Source organism: Camelus bactrianus, chromosome 1 (genome assembly GCF_048773025.1).
Source record: "Camelus bactrianus isolate YW-2024 breed Bactrian camel chromosome 1, ASM4877302v1, whole genome shotgun sequence".
In the NCBI taxonomy this organism is placed as follows: Eukaryota; Metazoa; Chordata; class Mammalia; order Artiodactyla; family Camelidae; genus Camelus; species Camelus bactrianus.
Window position 1 is genome coordinate 7,521,886 of NC_133539.1, and position 22,895 is coordinate 7,544,780.

General features: G+C 41.1%; 1 protein-coding gene across 4 annotated transcripts in view; it reads left to right on the plus strand.

Moving 5' to 3' along the window:
- Window positions 1-22,895, plus strand: part of HLCS (holocarboxylase synthetase) — a 173,396-nt gene that overhangs the window by 136,980 nt on the left and 13,521 nt on the right. For all 4 annotated transcript variants that reach the window (XM_074356869.1, XM_074356945.1, XM_074356911.1 and 1 more), the window contains exon 7: window positions 22,545-22,612. In XM_074356869.1, the coding sequence (XP_074212970.1) occupies window positions 22,545-22,612 (68 nt within the window). The remainder of the gene's footprint in view (window positions 1-22,544; window positions 22,613-22,895) is intronic.

Below are 22,895 nucleotides of genomic sequence, written 5' to 3' on the forward strand. Positions count from 1 at the left end.
TAAGGAGCACTATTGAATTCAGTTAGCCAGCATTTCATTTAGGATTTTCACATCTATGTTTTTAAGTGAAGAGGGCCTGTTACTTTGTTTTCTTGCTTGCTTACTTACTTGGAATTGAGATTACACTAGAATCATGAAATGAATCAGACAGCTTTTCCCCTTTTTCTAATTTGTGGAACATAATGGAATGTTTTCAAATTGCAGCTGTTTTTGAACCCTAGTTGTGCTTGGTTTACTTAAGGCACCAAAATATTTTTAAAAACCTTGTCCTTAATTAACCTTTTAAATTAAAAAGATACTTTTCTAGTTTCACTGTTTTTCTTTTTTCCAGTGAGTGACCTAAATTAACTGTCCAGTTAATTTTTAATGAATATTTATTCACTCATTCATTTGACATTCATTTAGATTTATTAGGTATTTGCTCTGCACAGGACATTATCCCAGGCACTGAGGGAGAAATGAATGACAAGAGCCATGCCCTCGTTTCTTCCAGAAGGAACCAGAGCTCACTGTTACTACCTAAGGCAGCTTGTCTCTTCTGTGAAAGGAAGGGGTTGGACCACTTGGGACTTGCAGATATTTGTGTCTTGTAAAATAGTAATTTTGCATCGTTGTGGAGCTGTAAAGGGTCATGGTTCCAGATTTTCTAGTTTCAGTTAGAAGTATACATGCTCATTCATTTATCAAATGTTTATAAAGTACCTGCTATATGCTTGGCAATGTGTGTGGCATAGAAACTGTGAAGCTGATTTCAGTAGTTTGTGTCAAAGGTTGTCAGTATTTTAGAGGATGCATATTGTCATCATTTACTCCCATTTTGAATATATTAAAAGTGTGTTTGAAGGCATGAGCTGCTCAGTAGGGGACCCCAGTGTTCCCATGTCCCTCGTGCCCTGCTCTGCTCCCGAGCACGCGGATGCTTGTCATTGTGCACCATCCATGTCTCTTAGCATAGAGGGAGATGAATTTCTACCTTTTTTCCTTGTTTGCAGCTCAGGTGTGATGACATGCCATGGTCACCATGCTTTGCGTTTTCAAAAAAGAAATCAGGAGTGTGGGTTACTAAATTCTTAACCTGGTGCCTTTGCCAGAGAAGCAAAGTCAAGTTAATGAGGTTTCTTCCCTTCCCTAGACTGACTCATTCCGCAGCTGACCTTACCTGGTCCCATGACTCTAAGTACCATCTCCATGGTAATGATTCCCAAACAAATAGCCTTGCCCAGTCCTCCTCTTCAACTCGACTGTTGCTTCGATTCGCTGGGCTGTCCGGTAGGCATCTCATGCTCACCACATCCGAACCCGGCACCTGATTCCATCCTCAACCTGCTCAGATTCTGGCACCCCCCCCCCCGCCTTTTTTTCCCTAGTTATTCAGGCCAGGAGTCTTGTTCTCATCCTTGACCCCTATATTTCTTTCAGGGACCCAGTCCATCGTCAAACTATGCTGGTTCCACCTTCAGAATATCTAGAATGCATCTCCAGCTTCTGACTCCCACCCCAGCCCATGCAGCATCACCTCTCACCTGCCTCACTGCAGAGCCTCCTGGCTAGTCCCCCATGGCCACTGCTCCAGGCTGTTTTCCGAAGAGTAGTCATGTGAATCCTTTAAAAATGCAAGTCAGCTGTTTGTATATTCTGGAAGTTAAGCCCTTGTCAGTTGCATCATTTGCAAATATTTTCTCCCATTCAGTAGGTTGTGTTTTCATTTTGTTGATGGTTTCCTTTGCTGTGCAAAAGCTTTTAATTAGGTCAAAAGGGCAATTTAAACTAAAGATCTCAACAATTTTATCTTTTTATTTGTCCAAATGAAGTGAAAGCTTCTCTTCTTTGTAGAAATCAGCTGAGCCTGCAAATGGGTCATTTAATTAGAGACAAAAGTACATTAGAGATTCAAGTCCTACTGTGGACATTTCTACAAAGATAGGGGAGTGAGTGCAAGTTCAATAATGTTGGAATGGAGAGGAATTGCTACACATTTCCCTCCACATCCAGGGTTGGTAAGCAGACCCGGGTTCTGGATAATCTTACATGCAATCACCACAAGGTCATTTAGCATGTGATTTCACAGGAAATAAAAGGATAATTATTACGGTTAAGGTGTGGGCAGTATTTTTCATCTAAGCCATTGTGAAAAGGCCTCTCTTCCCAGAGCCTTTCCACCATCTTCCTTTTCCTGTCCTTGGCTGCAGTTCCAAGAGGTCCCACACATCTTAATAGCTCTGTGGTTCTGAGATGAGACATTGGCTGTTGATTTCATTATTTGATGTGGGTACCAGGCATACGTCTTACTAGCTGTGTGACCCTGGACGAGTAACTTCAGTTGCCTCGTCTGCAGGTGGGGATGTAATATTCCCGGACCTGGAGCACTGTCTTGAGGATTCAGTAAAATCACAAGCCGGTGCTCACTTGGGCTGATGCAATAAAATGCTGCTGCTCCTCTTTAGTTCCAACCATAGGAAAGTACCATTTTTGCAGGTCTGAAATGGTGGAATGTCAGCGATTTCCTGTGCTTCCACCCGATATTTCTGCTCAAACCCTACTACAATGAGCGGTTTGTGAGCAGGTGGCAGCTGGTCCCTGGTCACACAGATGCTGAAGTGAGCTTGTTCTCCTGCCGTGTGACAGAAGAAAAGAAAAGGCTGCCTGTCCCCAAGGGATTAGCACTGGGAGCCTGCGGAGTGGCCGCCAGGTGATTTAACCGGGGTCCTTTTATAGGTTTCACTATTGGCACCTGGTTAATGGGATGGGGATTTAGGGACCCGGTACTGAGACTGTCTTTTCCTGTTCTGTGCAGCAAAGTCCTGAGTGCCTTGATGACAGGTAGTGCGTCTGCCGCCTGGGTTTTAAGACGCGCACACTCGTTTCCGTGGCTGGTCCCTGCCTTACGGGACACTGGTGCTATTCCACTGCTTTTCCGTGTGTGGGGGGGTTAGGGTTGGGGGAAAGGGAGGTCGGGATCACAGTGGAAACTTGCTTCGTTTATCCCATCTGGCCCTTTCTAAGTGGTGAGAGGGTACCCCATTCTAACCTGGATTTTCTTCCCCCCACCCCCGTCTCTCTCCCTCTTTCCTTTCCCTTTGCAAAGATTGCTTTTTGGGTGGGTGGGTGGGGGGCTCCGCACAAGGTTCCTAAAGCCACAAAAACTTAATCCTTGCGCTTCTATCAAACAAGCCCCCTGGAAACAGCCGCATTCCACTTGGTCCTGTGGCCCCTGCTTACGTGGCACGTGAGGACCCGCCTCCTAGGGCTTTGGGTGCCCGTCTCAGCCCCAGCCTGCCGGCTGGCGGTTTCTCCATCATTCTGTATTTTCTCTCATATGGTACAAACCCACCTCGAATAGGTTACATTTAATGGGGTGAGAAAAATCCACACTGTAAGAGAAAAGTCGCAGGTGAGGTCAAGCTGCTTCCTCCCCGGAGGGAGAATGATTTTCTCCTCTCTGGCTCCCATACCGAAAATTCATACAAAAGAGCTCTTTTTATGTTTGATGTATTGCTTTTAAAAAACAAATCCTTAATGTTTTTTCATTTTTGGTTCATACCTCTTGGCCGACCCAGCAGGAATTTGGCAGTTGAATGGGCTGCTTCTCGCAAATGCTAAAAGCTGCCTCGCTCAGACTCACTGGCTGCTGGAAAGACTGGATGCCCGACGAGGAGGGAGGGCTCCAAGAGTGGTGGGCGGTCATGCCCGTTGACCAGTATTAAAAGCTAATCCGTTGTTGGCACTGATAGCCACTGATAGCCGTTGCTGTATGTTTGATATTTTTGGTAATCAAATTTTCTTTTTAAGGGATCCTCAAGGCACAGTGAGGTGTGAATGGGTTTTGTTTTGGACAAGCCCATACGCTGCTATTTTTTTCCCAGTGTGCAATCTTTTGCGTTATGATTCATGTTCCAGGAGATTTTGATAAGTTATATTTAAACCACTGTAAATATAAGCAAGCTCAAACTAAGGCACACCTTAATTTATTACTTCATTTGATTTTATTTACAAAACGCATTGTCCAATACCCGAATTCTTTGCTTTAAAGAGAATGAGAAGCCACACCAGTGCCAAATCAACACAGATAGGCAGTGGCGGTGAACAGAATGACTTAAAAAAATTCTGCCGACTCCATAATTTTTTCAATGGAGAGAACACCAGAATTTGCCATCTCAGGATTCTGGAAACTCCTGTGCTCTGCGGGCTGATTGAATTGATGGCTTGCCAGAAGGGTTATATCATGGCGCCCGACCCTCCTTCCAGTGCAGACAGCCCCCCTTGCTTGTCTGAGTCTTGACAGACCAGCTTGGAGCATTCCCGCTGCCTTCTGGGTCTTTCTCTGTGGATGAGCAGAAACATAACTCTGAGAAAGGCAGCCAAACAGAATATGTCTTTGTGATTATTTTTGTCTTTACTCTGAATATAGGAGCCAAGATGACATCATAGGTCACTACTTCACAATTCATTGAATACCATTTTCACCCTCTAAATTAGCCAAAAAACAAATAAATAAACATGGTTTTAAAAAATTGAAGTATAGTTGATTTACAATGTTATGTTAGTTTCTGGTATACAGCATAGTGATTCACTTATGCATATATAGTTTTTTTCCTTTTCATTATAGGTTATTATAAGCTATTGAATATAGTTCCCCGTGCTATACAGTAGGACCTTGTTATTTATCTATTCTGTATATAGTAGTTGGTATCTACTAGTCCCAGACTCCCAATTTATCCCTCCCCACCCCCTATCCCCTTTGGTAATCATAAGTTTTTTGTGTCAGTGAATCTCTTTCTGTTTTGTAAATAAGTTCATTTGTGTCATTTTTTTTAGATTCCACATGTAAGTGATATAAGATATTTGTCTTCGTCTGACTTACTTCAGTTAGTATGATAATCTTTAGGTCCATCCATGTTGCTGCAAATGGCATTACTTTTATTCTTTATCATGGCTAAGTAGTATTCTATTGTATGAATATTCCACAACTCCTTTATCCAGTCATCTGTTGATGGACATTTAGGTTGCTTCTATGTCTTGGCTATTGTAAATAGTGCTGCTATGAACATTGGGGTGCATGTGTCTTTTTGAATTGGAGTTTTCTCAGGATATATGCCCAGGAGTGGGATTGCTGGATCATATAGTAACTCTATTTTCAGTTTTTAAAGGAATTCCCATACTCCAACTTTCCATAATGGCTGCAAGAAATTACATTCCCACCAACAGTGTAGGAGGGTTCTCTTTTCCCTACACCCTCTCTAGCATTTATTGTTTGTGGACTTTTTAATGATGGCCATTCTGACCAGTGTGAGGTGATAACCTCATTGTCATTTTGATTTTCATTTCTCTGATAATTAGCACTATTGAGCATCTTTTCATGTGCCTGTTGGCCATCTGTATGTCTTCAATGGAGAAATGTCTGGGTCTTCTGCCCATTTTTGGATTGGGTTTTTTGTTTTGTTATTGCGTTGTATGAACTGTTTGTATATGCTGGAAGTTAAGCCCTTGTCAGTTGCATCATTTGCAAATATTTTCTTCTAGTCTGTAGGTTGTCTTTTTGTTTTGTTTATGGGTATCTTTGCTGTGCAAAAGCTTATAAGTTTAATTAGGTCCCATTTATTTGGTTTTCCTTTTATTTCTATTGCCTTTGGAGACTGACATGGAACATTGCTCCAATGTATGTTGGAGTATATTTTGCCTGTCTTCTCTCCTAGGAGATTTCTGGTGTCCTGTCTTATGTTTAAGTTTTTAAGCCATCTGGAGTTTGTGTTTGTGTATGGTGTGAAAGAATGTTCTAACTTATTGATTTATATGCCCCTCTCCAGCTTTCCCAACATCATTTGTCAAAAAGACTGTCTTTTCTCCATTGTATATTTTTGTCTCCTTTGTTGAAGATTAACTAAGGAAGACTGTAGGTGTGTGGGTTTATTTCTGGACTCTCTGTTCTGTTCCAGTGATCTATGTGTCTTTTTATGGCAGTACCATGCTGTTTCCATTACTGCAGCTCTGTAGTATTGTCTGTAGTCTGAGAGAGTTATTCTTCGAGATTCATTCTTTTTCTTCAGTATTGCTTTGGCAATTCTTGGTCTTTTGTGATTCCATATAAATTTTAGGATTATTTATTCTATTTCTGTGAAAAATATCCTAGGCAATTTGATAAGGATCTCATTAAATCTGCAGATTGCTTTGAATAGTATGGCCATTTTAACAATGTTAATTCTTCCAATCCAAGAGCATGGGATTTCTCTGTGTTAATCTTGTAACCTGCTACCTTGCTGAATTCATTTATCAGCTGTAGTAATTTTTGTGTGGAGTCTTTAGGGTTTTCTGTATACATAGTGTCATGTCATCTGCCCCCACAAAAACCCCATATTTTTAATGATATCTAAGATGGGCAAGGATCTAATAAAGCAGGTACAGATAGTTTTCAACCTTGTTTAAATTTTGGTGGTAATGTAAATTGGAAAAACTTTTTAAAAAGCAGTTTGGAAGTAGGCATCAGGAATCATAAGTTCATATCCTTTCACTCAGTAATCCTACTTCTGATAATCTACCTTTAAGAAATAATCAGATATATGGGAAGATCCATACTCCAAAAGATTTATAATTAAATATGTTGTATACAATCATTTGGAATATTATCCATCAACAGAAAAACTAACAATATGCAGAAATGGCCAGATGAATTAAAAAAAGATACTTAGTAGATTAAAACCTTTAAAACATACATCTGAGAAAGGACTAGAAAATATGGGAAAGTGATAATAGTTGTTAGGATGAGTGATTAAAACTTTTGTTTCTGTTTCCGAACCACCTATAAAGTATGATTACTTTCATAAATTAAAATCCTGCATACTTCTAACCGTGGTAAAGGAAAACATTAACTTAGCCTCCACTATTTTGGAATTTATGATTAAATTGGGATTTTCTTCATTGATGGGCACAAACAAAATTATAGGCATAATATTTAAATTACTTTAGCAGTTCAAGCCCCAAGTAATTTTTAGGAGACTTTAATAACTGAATGCATTTGAAAGTAGAACTGCATTAGAAAACTTTTCACCACATCAGACTGCAGTTGATTTCATTCTCTTCGTGACAATTAATGGATGAGATGGTGTGTACTGTTTAAGAAGTGTCAGGAGGCTTGTGTGACTGTAGGAGATGGGGTCTTTTGTTTCCTTTTTCTAATAGGATAATCAATGTACTCATTTGCTCACTGGAGAGACTCTCATACCCACTAGAACATTCCTAATCAAATAATATATTCCTCATATCACACACACGCGCGCACGCACACACACACACACAGAGTGCCCTACAAAAACAAAACCCAACTACTAGCAATTAAAGAGCTCTTGCATCTGACTGCACCCCAGTCTATAGGAAATGGGGTGACTGCACTCAGAGTTCCCCCATGCTCCAGAGTATTATGAGTTATTCATCTTTACCAAAAAAGTTATTCCTCCTCACTAAAAAGCCTTTGAGTTTTTATAACTTCAGGATACTTTTAATAGCACACTCATTTTCTATAATGATCCGGGACTGTAATGCAGCGCATAAACCTCTCTTCCAGACCCCGCCCATAAGCCCTCCTCGCCCTCATTACAGACGTAGTTCTGCAGCAGGAACTTTCATCTTCCTCTTCGCATTTTAATACTTCATCGTAAAAAAACAGTATGAGAAGTTCCAGGCAGTTTCATTTTGTGAAAGCACACCCGGCAATCTCGATTTCATTAGAATGTTAAACTCTGTCCACTGTTCTTGGCTTGCTGAGGGTCGCTGGCTGGGGCGGCGTTGAGCAGTAGGTGTGTCAGTACCCTGTTCTGCGGGAGAATTGACTCCCGTCCCCTGTGCGGCTCCGCTTTTGCTCTGCGCGTGCGCATGCCCCGGGGAGCGGCATCTTGCACCCAGCAACCTGGGTGGGGAGGTGCCCTCAGTTCTGCCAGCTGGGTGTGTTCCTCCAGGCCATCCTGCAGAGCACTCCTCCGGGCATTTAGCGTCGGTGCAGAGGGGACGCGTGCACAGTACAGCTTCAAGAAGACCAAGTGTCATCTCTGGGAAACGCCACCGTGTTACGAGGAGTGGCCACCAAATGTATACTAGAGGGAGTTGTATGAATCTAGCAGAATGGAAACAGTTGTATGAATCTAGCAGAATGGAAACCTATTACCAAACTCCAGCCAAACCAAGAAATAACAAGAGAAATAAGCACAAGGCCGTAACGTTCCACCAGGAGCCCTACAGCCCTTCGGTGGATGGGCCAACAGCAGAGGCAGCTTCCGGCCTGGTCATCAGCACAGGTGGTCTGGGCCTTTATCAGCCCGGAGGCAATAACAACCACCAGTCTTACGCAGCACTAATGGTTTTATCAGATGTTTTCATAGATCTTTTCTCTTAATCTTCTGTACAGCCGTAGGAGGTAGAATGGAGACACAAGATGATCCCTCTTTTTCCAGAATATCCTTCAGCTAGAGAGCCTCAGGTAAGGGTGAAGGGTGCCCTGTGTTAAAATGGCCTGATTTGGAGTGCTGGTGCTGCCTCTTCTCTTGGAGGAAATTCTGTCCATCCATCCCTTCCACCGTGGCAGTTAACTAAGCGCCCGCAGTGTGCCAGGCACTCTGCTCAGGACGCCCTGTTTCTTCCTCATGAGGTCCTGTAAAGTTAACGGGTGGAGCCCAGTTTCATCTACAAGGAGACTGGGGCTTGGCATAGGTAGGTGAACCCCCAGTGGATGCCCCCAGCAAAGCACCTTCGTTGGGTTTTCTGTGACCCGCCACTGTGGCAGAAGATCCGTGCACTTGCAGCCCCTGAGTCTGGTCAGAGCAACTGCCTGCCGAGTGGTGGCTGAGCTGTAGATGGAATGGCCCTGCGCTTCCCAAAATATAGATGCTTCATTGTCAATTTCCTGTTAAGATAAAAGTGATGCCTCATCCTTCCTGGCCCTAGGGGGTGCTCTTAGAAAAGCATCCAAATCTGAGTTGCACCAGGACGTGGAGTGGAAGTGACAGTGGCCTAGGCTAACCACATGTGTTCACATCTTTAAATGCAATTCAGGATTTGATGTGCTTTGACCCCTCCCTCCCCCCCCAACCACCCTTCATGAAGTGAGCTGTCTCCCCCTGAACCCTGACACACCTCTTATTGTCCCTACGACGTAGGTGGCCTTGTATTGCCTCTTCTTGCTGTCGAGGTCTTTGTTCCCTGGTTTGATTGAGTGAGAAAGCAACTTTAAGATTTCTTTGCATTCTCCCATATATTTAACATGGCATTTTACTTAATAGGAATCCAGTAAATATATATTTATTATTAAATTCTCCACCCCATTGGACTTACTCTCTAATTGTTTCTCTCATTGGTTCAGGATGCCTTTAAAATTTTTTTTTTAAATGGAAAATGAAACAAAGAAAATGCATTGGAAAGATTTATGTATTTAGTTGGGGGAGGGGGAAATTAAACTTCTCATAATAGTTTTTAAATTAAATTTCATACTCGTCCAAATCCTTTCCTTCTCCACCCCTTCCTCTGATATTCCCTCCCTCATTAAAGCATAGGATTTTGATGGTATTCGCAGGGAAGCTGATTTACTGGAATAAAGAAGTTCTTTAAGTTTTACATTTTGGAACGCTCCCAGTGTGTCTGAACCCGGGTTTCAGATTTTACTGGCATTTTGTTGGCAGAGCCGTCTTTGGAGCCGATCCTTATTTGAGCATGTTTCCTGACACCTTTGGCAGTATGGTACTATGTTTTTTAGATTTAAAAAAAAAAGTTTAAATAGAAAAGCATATACAAACATATACAGAAGATTGATTATACAATGTCTAGCAAAATAAAAGAGCAGTAAAAACTCTCAAAAATTAACAAATGGGAAGCGCTTTCTTTTTAAAGGGTCAGGATGAAGACAAAGGTACCAGGAGAGAAATGTTTCAGGAAGCTCCAGGAAAAGCTGCCTTTCCCTCTGTGCTCATCTCCTCTCCACACACAAGTGTCCTGTTGAAATAGGGTTGAGAATAGTGTACTTCCCACTGCTCTAGGGACATGGTCAGTCCCTGCAGTCATCAGGGCCACAGACAGAATCCAGCTGAGATGAAGGGAAAGCTTATGGAGGCAAGGGCAAGGTGACTGAGCCTACCTGGGTTGGGGGTGTCTCCAGAGATCGGCCACAGAGGGAATCCTTTGCTACCCTTGGGCTCAAAGGGGTAAGGGAAGAAATAGTATTTCCCAGAGCCCCTTGGAGAATCTGTGAGAGCAGACAATGAGACCCAATGTTGGGAAAGAGCGAGTAAGATTCACTGAGCTAAAGCTAGTGTCCTACCTAATGGGAAACCCTCAGAGCACTTCCCGGAGGCCCGGAACCAGGGTAGGATGCTCACAGGATGCCCATTATCTCCACTTCTATTTAACATCATCCACATGATATTAGCCAATTCAGATTGACAAGAGAAATCAATTAGCGGCATACAAATTGAAAAAGAAGTAAAACTATCTCTATTTTCAGCTGATATGATGGTATACCTCATAAACCTTAGAGAATCAATGATAAAATTAACTGAAACAATTAAAAAATTCAGTAAGGAAGTAGGATATAAAATATTCTGCTAGCGTGGAGCCCAAGCAGAAGCCAGCTTCAAAGGATCAACAGACTTGAGTAGAAAATGGGATTGGGGAGCGTAGGGGATTGGAATATAATCATCTGAATGAAAATCCATTCTAGAACTGGCTTCTGAACCAGGTTTAGTTCATGGGGACTATAAACCAAGCATATCATGGAGCAAAGACCTGCATTAAAGAAAGAGGCTCCTTGTCCCACTGAGTGAAGAGTTAAGCTGGTGCAAAGCTTCCTGGTCAAGCAGGCTCTGGCATGTTGCTTGATCTCTGGCAGGGTGGGGTGCAAGCAGGGCTCTGGAGAGAGGTCTGAGCATGAGAGGGAACGACATAGGGTGATATCTAGGGCAGCAAGGTGGTGAAAGCAGCAATGGTTTGGGGGCCAGCTGGCAGAGGCAGGGAATTCTTTCTCATAATTACCCTTGAAATGGCAATGGTATTGGAGTGGAAAAAGGGCCCAGTAAGGGCCTGAGTGGCAGGGTGGAGCTTCCCTTTCTAGAGGAAGAAATTCATTACCTTCACATTGCTTTGTCCACCCAGATGTTTCAACAGCCACTTGGCTCTAGGTAAGGAAACTGCTTATTATAGTATTTTATGTAAATTTGGCTAGGAAAGATCAGCATATTTGAAACAGAATGTGTGTAGAGCAGAGAAAATACCTCTTCAGACATGCAAGGCAGAGCTAACGAACTTTGACATAAATGTGGTCATATTTAATTTTTAAAAATTTAGGATGACACTATTTCAATTCTTTAAAAAAGTAAGAACCCCATTTTGATTTTACTCTTTTAGTGTAAGTTTTCATTAAAAAAAAAGTATACGTGAACAAATGTAAGACATTTCTTGCTCCTTGATAGGACAGCTCAACAGCACAAACATTATCAGTTCTCCCCAAGTTAGTTTGTAAATTTAATGCGCTTGTACTAAAAATACCACTAAGTTTTTTGTCTGTTTTAAATGGAGCTAGACAAATAAAAAAAATATACAAGAATATTGAGGCAAACAACGAAAAAGAAAAGCCAGGAGGGGGGTCCTAGCCTTGCTAGATTTTATTTTATTTTATTTTATTTTTTATTTCATTATTATTTTTATTGAAGTACAGTCAATTACAGTTGGTGTACAGCACAATATCCCAGTCATGCATATACATAACATATATTCGTTTTCATTTTTTTCCATTAAAGGTTATTACAAGATATTGAACATAGTTCTCTGTGCTATACAAAAGAAACCTTTTTTAAAAAAATCTATTTTTATATATAGTCTCTAACATTTGCACTCAAACTTCAAAATTTATCCCCTCCCACCCCCTTTCCCCGGTAACCATAAGATTGTTTACGTCTGCGAGTCTGTTTCTGTTTTGTAGATGAATTCATAATGTCCCTTTTTTTTTTTTTTAAAAGATACCGCATATGAGTGATATCATATGGTATTTCTCTTTCTCCTTCTGGCTTACTTAGAGTAGGGGTCCTAGCCTTGCTAGATTTTTAAAACATACTCTAAAGCCTCTATAATTAAGACAATGTATGTTATTGGCACATGAATAAATGGAGAGACCAGCAAAAAGGAATAGAATGTCCAGAAATAGATCCAAGTACATATAGAAACTTAGTATATAATAAAGGTGGCATCTCAAATTGCTAGAGCAAAGGTACAATTTTTAACAAATGCTCCTGGGACAATTTGATGGATATTTGGGGGAAAAGAGAAGATCAGTTCTATACCTTTCACTATACACAAAAGATAAACTCCAAAAGGATCAGGGTTCTACATTTAAAAAGTGAAACCCTTTGAGTACTAGAAATAAGTGGATGAATTCCTGCATCACGTGAGTATGGGGAAAGCTCTGAAGACACAACAGTAAGAGGCAGTAAAAGAGAAAAATGGTACATTTGACTACATAAGAATAAAAAATAAAATTTGGGATTGTGAAAAAAACTATCAGTAAAATCAGAAGACAAACAGTTAATCTGAAGAAAATATTGGCAAGATAACACAGATAAAGCACTAATATTCCCTAATGTATTAAGAACTCTTAAAATACACAAAAAGACATGAACAGATAATGCACTGTGTGTGTGCATAAAAATACATAAATATTGAAAACTGTACATATAAGAGAAATGTAAATTGCAACTGCACTGAAATACCATCTCTTACAGATCAGACTGGCAAAAACTGAGAAGTGTGACATCATACTCTGTGGTATCTCAGAAAGCTTCATAGTCACGTACTTACCTTCTGACCCAGAATCCCACTTCTAGGAATCTACCCTGAAGATACACCTTCAACAATACGAAGATACATGTGAACAAGGGTATACATTTTACATACTGTCATTTTGGAAACTACTTAAACGCACATGGGAGAGTGGCTGGATAAGCTATGCTCCATGCACACAATGGGACAGTTCGCAGCTTCAGAAAGAGTGGGGAAGAGCTCTGTGAACTTCTAAAGAGTATTATCAAGTTACGTTAAGTGAAAAAAACCCAAAAGATAAAAGAGTACAAAATAGTAACTTTCTGTAAGGAAGAAAGAGAAATAAGAAAATATGCAAGTATCTGTACATTTGTGTAGAAAGACCAAAAGAATAAACCAGAAACTAGTGAGATTAGTTATTATTTACCGAAAGGAGTTCTACTGGGAGACTTGGATCGAAGGGGTAAGTGGGGGAAATGTGGCACTTCCCAGAGTTGACTTTCTTGTATAGCGCTGACTCTTGGAACCAAATTAAAGAATAAAGAAACAAGGATGGAGGCGGCCCTATCATGGATTACAGAATTACAGTTAAACCTAACCTTATTTCAGAAGACTAATATAACCACACTCAAGGAAAAGAAAAAAAGAACAAACCCTAAGAACTTTTAAACATAATATTTGACTATATACTCTCAGGCTAAAAACAAAAAAAGTTCTGTCGGTACATATTGAACCCTAGTTGGTAAGTTTGTTTTTCACAGTAGCATGGGTCAACAATTCCGAAACCACTTTCTGTGTGTTACAGTATTGAGCAAATAAGTAAATATATTTCAGATAATGGGAGCCAGATTTCTCATTATTGGAGAAGGAAGTTCCAAATATAAAAAGGAGGAGAATAAAATGGACCTTGTGTTGTTGGATTGGAACTGAAAATCTTAAATGAATTCATGGTTTTTAAGATAGGTGGATAGATGGATGGATGGAGAGATGGCAGGAAGGAAGGAAACACCCATGCTTTCTTGTTCTTTCATAACACCCTGATTTGTTTTTTAAATACTATTCTCCACTAAGAGGAAGCAGAGCTCCTTGGAGAAAAGGCCAACTCCAGGGCTGGTGCTGAGAAAGTTCAAGATGAGCCTGGAACCTCTTATGCCAAAAAGTAAGGAAGTGCTGAAAGATGACAGGGACTTGTCAGTAGGAGATAGGAACCAGCTTGAAGGAGCTTCTGCTTGCCAGATCTGGGATAATTTGTGCATCAAAATAAATAATGATAAGAAAATGAATACTCTGTTGAATAAATAAGTCTCCTTAAGTCCATTCTGCTATAAAGAAAGGAAGAAAGGACAGTAAGTGCTGGGAGAAGAAAAAGCTCTTCCTTATAGTAGCTTCTGAACAAGTATATATGGAAGAAATGGAAGAAAAATCACTATTTGGCAACCATGAAATAAATAATTGATTCAAGTAAAATCATCCACAGATGCTAAGACTAGCAGATTAAATTTCATGAGAAACATGATATTTATCTCCCCACAAGTACTTAACTACAGTGGAAAAACAATAACTTTACAGTGGAAAAACCTGGCATGCACCACCTTACCCAGGTGGGTCAAAGTTAACTCACCAGTACTGGGACAAGGTGACACTGGGCACTTCCTGATACGATGCCCTGAGAAAGATACACTCTCACTAATCTGTGTTCCTGCCACAAATGCTAATCTGAGTCTAAATATGAGGAGATTTCAGATCATCTTAATTAAAGGACATTTTACAAAATAACTGCCTCTACTCTTCAAAAAATGTCTAGATTGAAAGACAAGATGAAAACTAAACCAGATACATGGAGACTAAGGAGGCATGACAGCTAAATGCAGCCAATGATCCTGGATTAGAGCCTAAATCATAAAGAAGATTGTGTTTCACTATCAAGGGCTTTGTTGGGACAATGGATGAAATTGGACTAAATTCTATAGATTAGATCAAGAGTTGGCAATACACTGGTCTCCTGCCCATTTTTGTACCACGTGAGAGCTCCAAATGTTTGTTTGTTTATTTGTTTCACAGTTTTAAATGGTTAGAAGAAAGTTTTAAAGAGTAGAATCTATATGACATTCTGGGAAAGACAAAACTATAGAGACAGTGAAAAAAAAAAATCAGTGGTTGCCAGGAGGGGAGGGGAGGAAGAGGGGGATGAATAGGTGTAGCAGAGGGGATTTGGGGACAGGGGGAACATTCTATACGATGCTGTAGTGGTGGATAGATGTTGTTATACATTTGTCAAATCCCAGAAAACTATACAACACAAAGAGTGAACCCTACTCTTAAACTATGGTTTAGTTAAAAATGACGTGTTACTATTGGTTCATCAGCTATAACACATGTATGACACTAATGTGTTAATTATAGGGACACTGGGGTGGGGTGAGGGGGTATATGAGGCCCCTGTACATTCTGCTCAGTTTTTCTATAAACCTGAAGCTGCTCAATAAAGTATTAATTAAATTCTATATTGTGACACATGGACATTATATTCAATTCAAATTCCTGTGTCTATCAAGTTTTGTTGAAAACACAGCCACATTTATTTATTTATTTGCATGTTGTCCACAGTTGCTTTTGCACTCGGACAGCAGAGTTTGAATAGTTGCAACAGAAACCATATCACTCACATACACTGAAATATTTACTATCTGGCCTTTTACAGAAAAAGTTTGCTGACCCCCGGATGAGATAACAGTGTTGTCTCAATGTTAAGTTCCTGATTTTGATAAATTGTACTCTGATAAAACAACACCCTTAATTTTTAGGAAAGGTACACTGAGGTATACAGGGATAAAGAGACATTATGAAGAGGGGGAGGGTATAGCTCAGTGGTAGAGCATGTGCTTAGCAAGCATAAGGTCTTGGGTTCACTGCTCAGAACCTCCATTTAAAAAAAATATAGATAAATAAAAAAACCTAATTACTTCCCTGCCAAAAAAAATACAAAAAGAAAAAAAGAGAGAGAGAGAGAATGAGAGAGAAAGAGACATTATAGCTGCAACTTCTTCTCACATAGTTCAGAAAAAAAATTATGAACAGATAGACAGACATAGAGCAGCCTGTGTGGTAAAAAGTTAACATTTGGGAAATCTGAGTGCTGGGTAAAGGGCACGTACAGATTTTTTGTACTATCCTTGCAAGTTTTTTTAAATCTGATATGATTTTAAAGTAAAAGGTTAGAAACATAAAGGAAAACAAAATAATCATTGACCTTGGAGCCAACCAGAACTTGACTTGAAGTCCTGATTTGTGGCCTCACCTTCCGAAGACTGTGTCATCATCTGACTTGCCGAGTTTGGATGAGATAATGCACGTAAAGTGTGACATACTGTGCAGAGAATCCACATCAATTCCAGATGACCAAGTCGAAACGTCTACAGTGCCTTCAGGAAAATGCTTCCCAGAAGTCTTCTTGCCACATGGTCAAGATAAGTCAATGTCCATCTTCTGAAATGGCAGCCACATTTCAAAACCGAAGGCCCTCTGTTGCGTAGCTGAACCATGGTGTCGGCTCCATGGTGGGGCCCCTCCACACCCATTTGAAGATGATGGATTCTGATGAGCCTGAGAAGTGGGTTGAGAAGATCCTGTGATCTGGGGACTCCTAGTGGAGGGGTTAGGACATGGTCTAGGTTCCATATGTGGTGGCAAGTTTAATTATGCAGAGGATCTGGGATTAGGCCCGTTTTGGAGGCTTGACTTCAGAGGTCGCTGTGGGTTCCATGAGTATTTCAGTCTACAGTTTAGTTGTCCATTCGTGAACACTGTAACAGCACTGGTCTAAGGTAGGCGGTGGTGCTCCGGCATCCAGTTTTTATGGTGCAGTGTCGGGGTAAGCAACGGTGGTTTGTGTTCATCTTGACTGAACGTCAATAAATGCTTGGTGTACTTCTTAGAAAGGTGCCTCATTCTGAAAGCTGAATCCATAGGACTCACTCCCTGTGAGCAGTTAAATGATTTAGCAGTCGTGTGATGCTGTTATGTGTGTATGTTGGAAATGCGGAAGATTAGATGACAACCTATGGATGATTGGTACCCTGGGAGATATGGAAATTAAACAGGCATGTCAAACAGAGCAGCTGACTCAACAGGATTACAACTGGGGCCTCTACTCCAGGGGACTCCAAGGGGGCAGGTTGTGATGTGCTCCTCTGAGCAGTGCCTCTAACTAAAATGCTCACCCTGTTAGACACCAAAACACGTAAGGGAATATGATCTAATGCCTACTTATTTAACAGCTTTCCAAAAGGACTGATCGATGACAGGTCGTTACAGCGTTAAGTGTCAAATCCAGAAGATAACGGAAGAATATATTAGTAAAGCTGTTGTCCCTGTGTGTATCAGTGACCAAAATTGTTTGTAAGCAATAACCTAAAAAATGTCATATCTTTAAAAAGTCAAACAGCTAGTTGAACCAACTGTTTATAGCTTTGCTAAGTGGGTCCAGAGACCCTAGATCTGGAAGTGAAGATTTGGCAACACCGACTGTAAGTGTTCAGATCTGCCCTGGGCCAGCCCACCTCGTATATCCCTTTGTGCTTCATTCTTGCCGATTCTACACCAAGTGTTCCATTTCCTAGGTGACCGAAGAGATGCTTACCCATTGTTAGGTCACACCAACACTGGGGTTTGAATCCCAGTCTGTCCCATTTCCTGTCTGAGTTGGCTCCACCATGATGTTTCTAAAGTTCCCCCGGGAACCTTTCCTCTCCTGCCAGGAACGTTAGCCCCCAGGGTCCCTGGATAGTACCCAGCTGCTTTGGGACCGTCTGCCTCAGCTTTCTCCCTACATGCCTAGCTCTCTGTTCAGAAGTCACCAGTCAGAGGTCCAGCATCTTCCACCCCAGACCACATTCCCATGCACTGCAGAGCCTTCCCACCCGCCTCGCTCCACTGTTATGTGTTGTTGGAAGCAGAAAACCGTACTTGTTTTCTTTCGAAAAACAATACTCTGCACTCTTGCGTAGAAGGCAACTTAAAAAAATTTTTTTGATTGTACTATTAGAGTGAGGCTCTTTAAAAAATAAAATATCTTTATATTTTAGCTTTTTAACTTTTTAAAAAGCAATGCCCACATACAATGGTTGGTGTTCACAATGTAACCCATTTAGGAAAAAATAGTTTTTGAAATGAACTTTAGCACAGTTTCCTTTGAACGCCATAGAAGTAAACAGTTATAAACAGTGAGGATTCATCTCCCAGTAAAGTTTTTAAAAATCAAAAAATAAGTAGTTAGTCATCAGTGTGACTGCCTGGGTCCTCCTCCTCCTCCTTCCTCCCTACCCCTCTTATCAGGTTTCTTTTTCACATAGACAGCACGGGGAAACTATCTGAGAATACGTGCCTTTCTGAAGGCTGGGGATAGGGAGAGTCAGAACACAGAAGACATCGAAGAAAAGGCGCAGCAGCCTGTGCACCGAGAAGAACACGAGTTGATGAATTTCCTCGGGGCCCCAGGGATGGAGATGGAGACCCCAAGGATGTTGTAGCCTCAGGCATGCTGTCTCCCCAGCCCAGAGGCAGTCTGTGCATGGACAGTAGTCTGCAACCTTGCACAGGCCACATGCCCTGCCAGGGAACGAGTGTGAGGGACACGCATCCCCATTCGTGTGTTGTGTGTTACAGAAGATTCAGACAGCAAGTGTGGTGAAGCTCAGACAAGTTGGCCTGCATTGCAAATCTGATCTCTCAGAAATAGGAGACTGTTCGCCCACTAGTGAGCTGCAGATGTATGCTTAACCTAGTTAAAAAAAAAAGCTGAATTTAAGTAAATCTTTTCTTTAATAACATTTTTCCTGATTATAAAATGAATGCACTCCAAGTACAGAAATACTGGAAAATTCAGAAGAGTATAAAGAAAAGAAAAACCACTTGAAATCTTCCCACCCAGAAATTACAAAGAACAGCATAACGAAGAAATTAAAATCATCATATAATTCTGTCTCCACCCTCTGGAGATAAGCACTGTTAATAGGTGTCCTTTTTGCCTATAAATGCACATAGGCAGACACAGCTTACAAAGATGGGCTCATACTGTGATGCTGTTTTTAAGCCTTTCTTTTTTATTATCAGCATAATAAAAATGTCCATCACTAAATATCTATGACATTATTTTAAGAGTTCCAAAATAAGCAATTTTTCCAATCATCAGAAACTTATTTTGTAAAAAATATATGTATATATTTTGTGTGTGTGTAGTATTTTTTTAAGAGGAAAAAGAATAGAAGAATTCATATTTCTAATGAGAAGAAGGACTTCTTTGAATAACTTTTTTGCTTTGTACTTTCCTATAGTTTTCCAATTATTACACTCCTCAAAATAACCACAGCTATAATTTTGGTCTATTTCCGAGCAATTTTTAAAACATCTTCGGCATCATGCGGTATATAAAGTTTTCCATCCCCATTAAATCATCTAATAGTGTCCGATGGCTATTTCCTATATGATATTTTTTCTTGTGGTGCTACTATGGTTTTTTTCATTTCTCTATCATGGAATGTTTGTATTATTTATGATTTTTTTCATAGTATAATGCTGTGATGAATAATTATGTCCCTGAATTATTTTATTTCCTTGTCTGAATACTCGTTAGAATTCAGTCACTGGGTCAGAAGGCATAAAGCTTTTAAGGCTCTCATTGCATATGAACAGACTGGTTTTAACAATTTCTGCTCATTAATTACTTATCAAATGAGGCCTTGCTCAATGATCATAGTAAAATGGGTGCTGCAGGTAACTGTTACCTTATTTTTAAAGCAGATCTTTTAGTCCTGTTCTTTGAAGTATTTGCAAATATTATACTTAAAGATTAAAACCATGCTTCTTTCCCCAGAATTTTTCAAAATAATTTAAAAATGAAAAGGAAGCAGTTATCTTAAAGAAATTTTTTTAAAAAATAAAGAAAATAAAAAATATCCTATACCTACAATTACTGTTTTGTCGAATCTCCCTTTTCTATGAATTTTACATAGTGGGGATGAATGTGTATGTAATTTTTATATCCTGCTTTTTAAATATGACATTCTATTGTAAGCATTTCTTGCAACACAGTCTTCATAACTATCATATTTAATGACTACAAATTAACCTCATGTACCACATCACATAACCATTCCCCTGCTGAACTCTTTGGTTATTTCCAAATTTTCTCTATTATAGTACTGTAGTGAATGTTGACAGTTTCCTTAGGTTCGAATCTCCAAAGTGGATTGACTGGGTCTGAATTTAAACTTGGGTCCATTCAGAATTTAACTTGCACTGGTCTGTGTAGGTTAATTTTAATTATTGAAACTTGATTCCAATGACCACATGAACTTCGGGATGTTCTGGTTGGCAAAGCACCCAGTAGATACTCTGATGTCCTTTGTAACAAGGTGGTCAGGACACCGTCCTGTTTGCAAAATGAGCCTTTGGGGCTCCGGATGTTTCAGACTGAAGGGAAGTGTTCAAAAACAGAGCACTTTCCTTGGGTGCCCCGTCGGCACACAGTGCAGCATGCACGCGGCTGCCGCTCACAGAAACCTTTTATTAAACAGCCTTTGCCAACAATGAAAAAAACCCAGAGGCAGGGAGGTAGTTATGTAGCCCCCTCCTTTTTTTTCTTTTCCTCCTTTTGTGAGAACATTGTCAACTCTGGTTGGAAATGCATTTATGGTGTCTCTGCTGAAGCAACCTAGCGATTTCATTTTCAGAGATGTAAAATTTACATTTTGCAAAAGTTCGTAAATGCTTCTTTGTTGACCGTGAGCCATGTGGTTTGGCCCCTAGAGTTATCTCAGATAGCACAAATAAATCTGGCGGTCCCCACTTGTCTCACACTAAACATTCCCTCCTTCCCCCGTTGTCTCCCTCCTCGCAGAATTTCCTCTTGGCCTTCAGCAGCACAGACTCAGTCCTCTCTCATCAATATGCCCTGTTAACTGCTGCCAAACCTCCAGCACTTTAGTGCATATGTTCCCTTCATCATTTCTCTTTGTTCTAGAAGTCTGCATTCGGTTTCTGAACCTCCCTGCCTCCCCTCGCCTAATTCCACTATCATTATCACTGGCTATAGACATGACCGTCTACTGTCTACCCTCAATTGCCTGCTGTGGAGAGAGCCTTCAAAATCTGCTCAAAATGTTCTAAGTCATCCCCTGCTTCCCATAGAAAAGTCGGTCCCCCGCCCCAGAGCCTGCGGCCTTAGGAGCCCAGTTGAAGGGTCGCTGGGTCTCCCTGGTGATCAGAGGCTCCTAGATGACAATGTTACCTCCCTTCAAGGACAAAGATGCCTTCTTAGGATTTTCTGCTGGTCCCACGCAAGAAAAGGACGCTTTATTCTTGGAGCCCGACAGCGTATAGGCACAGTCGATCTCAATGGGTTATTCATGGTGTCCAAGAGAAATACCTCTGGAGCTGTATTTCATGTGAGATGGAAGTGGGCTTGGCACACAGACAGTGGGCTGCCTGCTCCCGGGAATGCCCTGTGCCTGTCAGACCAGCCCAGCCCCTGCCCGAGGTGGCCAGGCTCTTCTGAGCAAGCAAGGGGGTCTTCTGGCTCCTCCTAACCGGGCCTGTGCCCTGTGAGACTGCCAGCCAGTGTGCACGGACAGGCGCTGTGTGTAGTTTCGGGGTTTAAGTATTTTTCTTTTCTTACCGTTTGTTAAGTTCCATCCGGTTGCCTGAGTCGGGAGGCGAGGATGAAGAACTATCACAGTGTGGTCTTTCCCCTCGGCACCCGGTGCTGTGGGACCCTGGAATCTATTCTTAGAAACTTGGCTCGTACAAAATACCATGTCTCTGTCCTCCCTGCCCTTGCCACTTCCCTCCCCTAAAAATGTGTCTCAAAGAAGCCCCAGCAGCTGCACTGATGGTGTGCAAACCTGATTTTTGCTTTGTTTAGTAAATCCTACTGTGAACGATGCCTGCTCAGTACCTGGTCAGCAACTCCTGGGAATGCAGAGGAAAAGCTTCCTGACATGGAGTGAAATATGTAGAAAGGAGCTGGACGGAAATTCTCAGCTCAGAGTGAGGGTTTTTTTTTTTTCCCTTTTGTGGAAAAAAAAAGTTAATTTTGACTTGTTTGGTAGAGATACAGTACACTTTTCTACCTGTTCCCTAAAGGGAAGTTTGTATTCTTTTAAATAAAACCATTTTAAAAGCAGAACCCAAACCTAAAAGGATCCAGGGTTCTCCTGAGTTCTCAGAAGGTGTAGATTTATTTACTATAGTTAAAACATAATTAGTTCTCAGGGGATAGTGTGTCTTTTAAACGGCTTTATGGCCACCATATTAGTTTTCTGAATAATCAGAAACTTCTGTTATGATTATGTTCTCGTGTTCGGACAGAAACACACTGTAAGTAGAAACAAATGTCAGGAATTGCTAATTGTCACTTCAAGAAGGGACACCACTTCAGAAGGGGGAGAAAGGATTTGATAGGAAATTGCAAAGAAGTGGAATCTGACAGTGTCTTAAATAAACTGAGTAACAGCTCAGGCAGTTACGTGTGTCCACCCCCGCCCATCTTTTTTGGCATTAAGTGGCGTTTTCTTCATCCCTCTTCTGCCATTCTCACTACAGAGGCTGGGCCTGGGGCCAGGATCCCTCGAAACCCGGAAGGTGGCCCTTCCCTACTGCCACACGCACAAATGAGTGCAAATGGTGTCCCCCACTGTGCCTGAGCTGTAGGTTCTCACGTCGTGTCCCTGTTCTGGCTGACCAATCTTTCCCACCGTTTGCAGGTTGATGTTTGAGATGCCGCAGGAAATGGGTTTAATAGCCATCGCAGCCCGCCAGACACAGGGCAAAGGTCAGTCATCTTTTGTTACTCTTTCTGTTGTTTTGGTTTTGTAAAATCTGTGACTCTCTGTGGCCAGAGAACCGACTGATTGCGTGTGCTGATTATTGAAATGACTTGCATTAGAAGTTGTTTGTTTTCACACACCCCTAAAACAGAGGGGGTGGGGAGGGAAATTGATACGATTGAACCATAGTAGAATTAAAGCATTCTCTCAAACTGAGATGCTTGTGAGTGACTTGACATCTGCTTGTGATGGGGTGTGTGAGTGTGTGAGTGTGTGTGTGTGTGTGTG